Source organism: Echinops telfairi, unplaced genomic scaffold (genome assembly GCF_000313985.2).
Source record: "Echinops telfairi isolate 266 unplaced genomic scaffold, ASM31398v2 ScPeMD7_4048;HRSCAF=4782, whole genome shotgun sequence".
Taxonomy (NCBI): Eukaryota; Metazoa; Chordata; class Mammalia; order Afrosoricida; family Tenrecidae; genus Echinops; species Echinops telfairi.
Window position 1 is genome coordinate 1,299,641 of NW_022107947.1, and position 9,058 is coordinate 1,308,698.

Below are 9,058 nucleotides of genomic sequence, written 5' to 3' on the forward strand. Positions count from 1 at the left end.
AGTTTTGAGAGGGGTTTTTGTTTTCAGGGCTTTGGAAACATGGCGGCGGAGGGGTGGTGGTGCGTTCACCTCTGGTGTCTCCGTCCATCGCGGTCTCCACAGCTGGGCAGGTGCTGGGGGAGGTCCATGTCAGTGTGTGTCTGCTGAGCGGAATTTGCACAGCACTAAGGCCAGTGCGGTCGCTCGCTTTGTGCAGACATTACGCTTTCCGCCGAGGTAGTGAACTGCCTTCGTCGTTGGGCACTGTATAAAGCTGGTTTTAACTGCCTCCAGGGCTCTGAACCTCGGAACTTTCTCTCTGCCCTCCTCGTGGGCGTGCACTAATCGTGCTTCCCGGTTCCTAGCAGGTCGCGAGAATGTTCCTGTTGCAGCTTTATCATCAAGATCCAAGGCTTTCACCCCGGCGTTGAGAGCCCTGCCAGGTCCCAGTGGCCACCACCGCCTCCGGATGGCAGACACGCAGCTGGGCCCCCTTTGTGCCTTCTTCCCCTTTGCTGCCCACCACTGCACTCGTCAGCAGACCAGCATGCTGCGTCTGTCTCCTTCCTGCAGCCTAGCGCGCCTCCGGGGTGCTGTTGGGGATGACTCGTTAACCCCACTTTCTCTCTTGTTTCAAATTCTAGGGACACAGCAGGCCAGGAAAGATTCCGAACCATTACAACAGCGTACTATCGAGGAGCCATGGTGAGTGTGGTCTTAGGGGGTTGACAACTCTTCAGGTGAGAGGAAAACGTAAGCATGCATTTGACAAAGCTTATAGAACTCAAACTGGAGTCAAGTGTCAGGGGAGGGCGGGGTGGGTGGGTAGGATAAGAAAGCAAGACACACCTGCCCTGGACAGTCGCGGTACAGTGGGACCCACGCAGCAGCAGTGGTTTGTTCTTGGTTTTAAGCTTAGAAAATAAAACAAAGTAACCCGAAATTACTTGTTCTGAGACAAAATGTTATAAAGAAAACAGGAGACCAAGATCATGGGACATGCATGCAAATCACAGGAAGGGGTATGAAGTGTCAATAACCACTGACAGCTTTGATTTCTTTGATTTCCACCACTGAGTCTGTAATTTAGCTTCACATTGTCACAATCGGGCATTCACGTTTCAGTAACATTCAAGCTCCAGTGAAATGTACTGTAAATTCCTGGTACACATACCACAATAAAGAACGACCTGTTGGACATTTAAAGAGAAACGGGACACGCAAAGGGATGTTTATGCTTTGTGCTCGGTGTATGTATACTTTGCCAGTGTCTTCCCAACAATAACCGAAGGCTAGCTGGGTGGTGGTCCAGAACGCCCTCACACGTTCTGCGGTAATTGTATTCTTCTATGGTTTTTCCTCTTTCTAAGACCGTAAGCCGAGTCTTGGCATACCACAGACCCTGTCACTGTGTCGTTTCCTGCGCCTGCTTGCCGTTCAGTGCTATGAGCACCGCCCCTTGTCTCTCCCCACCTCCATAACACCCACAGCTTCTGTGCGGGCTCCTTGGCCAGCTTTCTGCCAGCTAACCAGGAGGTAGAGAAGGGATCTGTGATGTGGAGGCTCTGAATCGGATGAATCTTGACCACCTAGGCCTTTGGTACTGCGCCCTGGCCTTACCATTGCTCTCATAACTTCACTGTTTGGTGATTTTCCACCCCAAGATGTTTTATCCACTCACCCCACTTATGTTACCTGTTGGCTCTGGGCAGGTGCGGTGTGGAGCTGGGATTGCCGTGGTAAATAAAGGCAGCTTAGAACCTAGAGCATTGGCTCTCAGCCTTCCTCATGCCGGGACCCACGTGGTGGTGACCCCACAACCATAACGTTATTTTCATTGCTACTTCATAACTGTAATTTTGCTACTGTCATGAGTCCTAATGTAAATATCTGATAATGCACGGTAGATTAGGCGACCCCTGTGAAAGGGTCGTTCGACACCCCCCCCCCCAAAGGGGTCACGACCCACAGGTTGAGAACCGCTGATCTGGAGCAGCAGGCCCAAGCCTGGGCTTTTCTCTTTGGTTTTAGGCTCAAGCTGTAAATTCAAAATTCAACTCGAAGTCTTGAATTTTGATGAACTCCAATTATGCCCAGAACACTTTTGCAGGTTAAGTAGTTGAGATTATGAAGCCAACCTCTAGCTTGTGGGGTACCCGCTGTCACCATACCCACCTATTGCGGGAAAAAACGCTTTGGCTGCTAAGTGTCGTGTCGGAGGTGACGGAGCCGAAGGGGCCCGTGACCGGCTCTTTGTCTCCAAGACGGTGTGGTTTGAGTCCACGGATCCCTTCAGTACCATGCTACCCTCCCTCCCTCCCAGTTGTCACGTAGCCTCTGTTGTTTGGACAGCAGGCACTCATGCTCACAAAGAGCGTAGGGATCCCTTTGGAACACCACGTCGCCTGTGTACTAAACACCACTAAGCATGTCACATGGGTGCGTTCTCCACACACCTCCTCAGTAATCAGTGTCGGATTGTGAAGCGTCATCATTCTAAGAATTCCCAGCTGCTCTCTATTCTGCTTAGCTTGGTATCCCAGGGGGAGACGGGCATGCTGGGCAGAGCAACTGAACACTGCCCAGCTTGTCTCTTGTAGCCAATGTTACTGCATCGGCAGAGTAGGAATTGTTCAACTGTTGGGGTTTCATTTCAGTAAGTAAATTAAATCAAAGTTCAAAGAAGGCAGTGGGGGAGGGAGGGAGGGTAGGTAGGTGAAATCTTACCAGGGATGAGTTGGGGTCATTCACAGGCACTTCTGATCCCGGCCTTTGTGTTGACCACTTTCATTTTCTGAGAGTGATGCATTGCCATCACTGCAGTGTTCACTTGCACCAGTGAGGGGTGGTGGGGGACGGGACACCTAGGACATGGGGCAAATGTGGACCTTAGATGTCTACCCCTTGGTGGTGGTATGATGAAAGAGGTCTTTGAAATGTGTTGCTTAATTTAGCTTTGAGAAGCATCTATTTTTCCCATGTATCTATCTACTGTCTAGTCTTCCCCTTTGACTTAAGACTGAAATAACCAGACGTTGTTGTCCTTCTCATCTAGGGAGTATGTTGTCTTTTCAGTTTGAGGACTGGGGTTCTTGTCTCTTTCTTTTGTTCTGCAGTAAAGCCAGTGTCCACCATTGTGCCCGACACATAGTAGATGTTCGCTAAATGCAAGATCAGTGGAAACTTGTCTTACCTGAAAGCAATCTTAGGTGAATCTTCAGGAAATTCTGCCCGAGTCTTTTTGCTCCAGTGGGACGTGGGACCATCTGTTCTCAGTGGTGGGCACCATTTGATAAGCACTGAGCTAGAGCCTGTCAGAATACAGATTCTGGAAACACTGACGCAGCTAGGTCTGTAGAACTTAGTGTCTGATGGAGCGTGGAGGGAGAAGGCACTCGGGGGTCTCTGAGGGCTGGCTCTCCGGCTGGGCTTTTCTGGCTGTCACCAAGGTGAGAGTAGGTCTGAGATGAAGAAGCTCAGCTCACTCTCTTTTGTTGAGTTTTGTGCCCTTCTCCGTGGAGCAGTGCGCACGTGCTCAGCTGATAGACTTTCCCGTGGGCTTTCACAGGCCGTAGATCTTTATAGCACATCTGTTATGTGCTGGCACTGTGGGCTGCCCCTCACAGCCCACTCTCAGCCCTGGTGCTTGCTTCAAGTCTCCTCAGCCCAGATTAGGTCACGACTCTGATGTACGCACTCGGAGCACCCTGTGCTTTCCACCCCTTCAATAACATCGTTACTCTACCTACGGTGAAATACCGGGCACACAGTGGGTGCCCACTGAGTATTTGCGGAATGGACTGATGTAGATGTAGCCCTCAGTGTAGAAGTGTGAGCTGTTGCTCTGTGCTTCCAAGGGGGTTCCGACAAGACTAGGGGGTTCTCCCGAGAGAATGGCTGCTCCCTCCGCTGCCCGAGGCTACAGTGCTCACAGGAGCAGGTTGCCAGCCTTTCTTCCCCTGAGCAAGGGCTGCGTCCAAACCATTGACCCACTGGAAGCACCAGCTCTCCTCCAGGGTGGCCTAAGGATGTAGATTTGGGAATCATTAGCATAGCATACTGATGTCCACTGAAGCATTTGGAAGGGACAACAAACCACAACACAATAAAGCAGATGTGCAGTCATTAAAAGTAGGCCAGCAATGTCTTTCATTGGACTTGTACAGCCTTATATCAAGTGACCTCTGGGTCAGCCTATATAAAGACATCTTCCTGGAGTAGGCGGGAGACCGTGTGTGTGTGTGTGTGTGTGTGTGTGTGTGTGTGTGTGTGTGGCTGAAACAGGGGTACTTCTTGCTCTCCGTGCTATCTCTGTCTTAACTTACACACTTTCCAAGCCAGTGGGTGCTGACGCTTATCTTGTGAGCTCAGGGAGTATCACCTGCACCATAATCACGAATTCATTAAAATTTAACAGTGAAAATGTTCACAGTGCTTACTTATTTATTATTTATATGGCTAAATAGTGGAAGCATTTATTTATTTAATTCTCTGTGTTTTTCCAATGCCTTTTATAAAAAGGGGGGAAAAGGACAAATTAATGAAAGGTGTCTGGCGGGAGGAATTCTACGGCTGCAAACAGGAAACCCTGAGAATGTGTTTGCTCTCACAGGGAATCATGCTGGTGTATGACATCACGAACGAGAAGTCCTTCGACAATATCAAGAACTGGATAAGAAACATCGAAGAGGTATGCGTGTGTAATATGGTGCGGTGGTTGGGTGCCCCAGTCCGTTCCAACTCATAGCCAGTCCATGCGTTACAGGAAGCACGGCCTTGTGTGCGAGCCCATTGTTGCAGCCTTCCTATTGAAGCGTCCCGTGTCAGGCCCTCTCATTGAAGCTCTTTCTCGTTCTCACTGCCCTCTACCAAGCAGGGGATCCTTTTTCCAGTACTGGTCCACCCTGGCCACGGGTCCCAGTCCATGACAGTCTCACCATCTTTGCTTCAAAGGGCACATGCAAATGTATGGGACAGGATGCGGAGACCACGGAATGGGGCCTGGGCAGCTCGGGGAGCCCCGGGGCGGGTGCTTGCCTGTGCTGCCTGCCAGACTCCTCTGCTTATGTGCAGATGGGGAAGACTGGGGCAGCCAGGGGGAGAACGCACAGCATTTTCAACTTCACAGCAGTGTTTTGAAATCATTTAGCCCAAGCCCGTTTCACGCACGAGGCAGCTTGAAGCCAGAGAGCAGTAACTTGCATGTACTCCACACGGCTCTCAAATGTGCATGAAATTTCAGATTCCCAGATGCTCCTGGCCGTCGTGCTGTTTGCCTGTGGCAAACATGTCACTGTTAGCCTGCAATCGAATCGAACATTTTGCTGCGTTAACCATTTCTCCGTCTTAGCTGTTTGAAAGCTCAATCTGTGAAGGAGGTTTAATTCCAGATTGGCGGACATTAAGATTTTTCTGTGTCTTTGCCATTTCAGAAAGAAATGTGACCCTGAAACAATTTTGTACACATCTGTAGCAGCCCATCTGAATTGATGTCTTGTGTAGTTGAGAATCCAGAATACGCGTTCCGCTGGGTCCTTGGGGACCCGAGTTTGTTTTCCTTCTACGACCTTAACATATGTTCGTAATGTGTTGCGGTTACAGAACCACGCATTTATTTCTGTTCACGTGCAAACGGAGACACGTCCATGGCCTTTTAAAAATGATTTGCACAGGCTCCAGGAAGGCTGTTACTGGGAGTCTCCCCGCTCCTCACATCATCTAAACTTTCCTCCGAATCCAGCCTTGTGTTGACTGAAAGATTATGTCATATTAAATGTATGGGTGGGTTTCTGACTGGTTCGTATTCGTCTTAGCTAACCGTGATTTTTCTCAGGCTCTCTTTATAATGAACTATTTTCTCCTGCAGCATGCCTCTTCAGACGTTGAAAGAATGATCCTGGGTAACAAGTGTGATATGAATGACAAAAGACAAGTATCAAAAGAAAGAGGCGAGAAGGTAAATTTGAGCTGCATACATGAAGGTTAAAATCTTGTCAGGTTAAGCGTTGATTTCCGTAATATTGTTTACTTGTTGGTTGACTTTCAAAAAAAAATCTATATTAATCCCTTAGCATTGACAACAAAGAGATGTAGCCCATCTTTGAATGGTGTAAATTAGTATTCCAGTCCAACTCCCAATACTGTGTGGTCACGACTCACTCTTAAAGAATTTGCTCCTGGTCTCCGGGACACAATTCCTGCAGCGTAGTGTTCACGCGATTCCTTTTCGTGTCTGTGTGAAAAGGCCCAGTTTTGAAGTTAAAATAATTCACTGTCTGTGAAAAAAGCAATTGGGTAGGTGATGCTTCAACAGTGATCGTTTTCCAGGTCATTGTTTGAGGGAAGCATGCTCGGCGCACAGGAGTTGTGGGTCACCACAGTGGGTGGCCTGGTGGCAGTCCATCAAGCCGCGGGTGCCGTGACAGGCCACGTGCAGACAGACAGGCCTCGGGACTGGTGCCTGGAGGGCAGCAGAGCTTCTCCGGCTCTCTGGTCATGACGTTGTCTTCATTGGCTTAGAGGCTCCCTGGCATTTTAAGTCTTGGAATTTCGCTGTGATTTTTTGAGTGATTATGTACAAAATACATTTTGATTTTCATTCTTCCTGGCAAGTTTCTTTTTCCTTTAAAGAAACATCCACTTAACTGTTGTCAATGAACTCTGCAATTCACTAAAAATCTGGAAAAATTCACCCTTTGTCTTCATCAGTAGAAATCAAAGCAATGAATGCTTTACTTTTTTAAACGCTCACTTCTTTTATGTACCTTTTTTTAAATAGTAAAACTGGTGTACAAATGGTTAGAGAATTGTACTTTGGGAGCGGATAAAACTGGTCAATGAATCTGGAGTTAATGATAAGAGAGTGACTCATAATCTTTCTCGTAAGCATATTAGCGAGCTAAAAGTACAACACAAAAGAACTATTTCAAGTAGACATTGTGCATCTTTTCGCTTATGAGAAATAAGTTTTATGATTAAATTTCAAGCAGAATAGAAGGAAGCAAAGACGTGTACAAAACCCGGGAGTTCCAAACTCTCTGCTCTCCTAGGGGCTCTGAAACGCGAAAAACCCGAGACCTAGAAATTTGTCCCAGCAGCTCTCAGTGAGTTTTGCTTTTTCTGTTTTGCCTTTCAGCTAGCAATTGACTATGGGATCAAATTCCTGGAGACAAGCGCAAAATCCAGTACAAATGTAGAAGAGGTAAGGAAGAAATGTTTCATGGCTTATTATGAACTCCCACTATACCTGTGTTTAAGCAACACCCGCAGAGTCACCTTGTGTTGACCCGCCTCCCTTTCATGAACCTTCATGCTTCTGACTTTTACGTAGACCCTAGTTGTTGAATTTTTAGCACTAGCTGTGGGATTGTGTTAGATTTGCTCATTTCAGGCTAAACTGCACAGAAGTGGAATTCCTGTCCCAGTTTTGCCCTTGCTTTGAGCAGCTGGAATTGTTGGACCAGCCACCACCATTGTTTTCTACTTGACAAAGCAGCAGTGAAAAAAAGGGCCCTCAAAGAGCTGAATGGGCACACCGGCAGCAGCAGTGCTCAGACATCGCAGTGATTGTGGGGATGGAGCTTGGACCGGGCAGCATGTCCTGTTCTGTGTGGGGCTGTTAGGAGTCGAGACTGTCTTGCTGCCCCAACAACAAACAACAGCACTCTGTCCTGTCATCTCATGTAGCAGAACAGCCTTATTTCATGCCCAGTCTTGTTTAAGGGAGGATGAAACTGATGGTGTATTGCAGAGATTCCTTTAGCATACATGTTTGGAGGAGGTTGAGCATGATACATCATAACACAGTGGCATTGACTAGAAATCAAGTGTGTATTTATCAGAGAGTAATTTTAATGTAAATGTTCAGTAAGTTAGCTGATAAAGACAGAAAGAAAAAATATTTAAATTTTTCTAAGAATAAGTTTTCTTTACTAAGGACAGAACTATTAGTAATGCTGTATGTTTTTAAACTATTGATAAGAAAAACTCTAAAACTTTAAAAATAAATTTTAAACAGAATTTATTAATGAACAGAAATTATTTGAATGGGGATTATCACTAACTCACACATGTAAATTTAGTGCATCAACCCAAATTTAGTACGTAACAAGGGCAAAAGCATGAAATTATAACGTTATTGATTGGCTGGTATTCAGTTGGGGTAGCACACGGGTGTTACATGAAGCAGGGCATTAGCTCCTGCTGGACACAAGCAGTAGGCTGCAAAGATTAGTTATAGGAGTTAATTGCAGGAGTCCATTCAGGCCCAGAGATTTACATTCATGGTCACAGTGGCTTACAATGCATTCCATCTTCAACAGGTTGTAAAAACCGTCTGGTCTGATATAACACGTTTCTTGGGGACGCCTGGTACCAGGGCTTGGTGTCCAAACTGCTGCCTCTTCACGCCGTCTGTCGATTGCTGCTCACACATGGTCAAGTCCTTTCAGACTCAGAGTTGACCTTAGAGATCATTGACTCAAGCACAGCTCTTGCCCTTGTGTAGGCAGGCGTGGGGTGGGGTGGGGTGGGTTAGATGGTGGTGCCCAAGATTCTTTTTCCTGAGGCATTATTTCTTTCTCCTATCTTGAAAGGAATATTGCTTTAGACCATTCCATGCAAATGTACTTGTGATAAGATGCCTTCCTGACTTGCAGGTCTTTCACATCTAACTTGACTTCAGAGAAAACATCTCCTTAGCTAGCCAGGGGTGCTAGCCAGATGAAAGAGCAGTAAGGTCAAGCATTGGTTGCTTCAGTTTTAATTCTGCTGAATGCAGCAGAAACGTGGATTTAGTTCAAGTCTTCTACTTTGGTCAAAGGTTCAGGAAAATTTCTCTCTTATAAAACTGACCATAAAAATACATGCTTGTGTTTGAATATGCTTTATCATATATAATTCATTTAACAATATACTGAGGGTTTTATAGACACTTAATTTCATAATATCTCGACCAAATATTGAGACATAAATGACCCTTATTGGCCAGTGCACAGTAGGCAGAAACTTTTATCTTAAATGACTATTAGCAGTCTTTTTTATTTTTTCCTTCAGGTGGGCTGATTAGTGTTAGGAAACA

The 9,058-nt window shown here is 46.6% G+C and overlaps 1 protein-coding gene across 1 annotated transcript in view; it reads left to right on the top strand.

The window, feature by feature from the left end:
• RAB8B (RAB8B, member RAS oncogene family) overlaps nucleotides 1–9,058 on the top strand; it is an 81,555-nt gene that overhangs the window by 67,091 nt on the left and 5,406 nt on the right. The window contains exons 3-6 of the mRNA XM_045294953.1: nucleotides 624–684; nucleotides 4,592–4,669; nucleotides 5,846–5,935; nucleotides 7,115–7,180. Of these exons, the coding sequence (XP_045150888.1) occupies nucleotides 624–684; nucleotides 4,592–4,669; nucleotides 5,846–5,935; nucleotides 7,115–7,180 (295 nt within the window). The remainder of the gene's footprint in view (nucleotides 1–623; nucleotides 685–4,591; nucleotides 4,670–5,845; nucleotides 5,936–7,114; nucleotides 7,181–9,058) is intronic.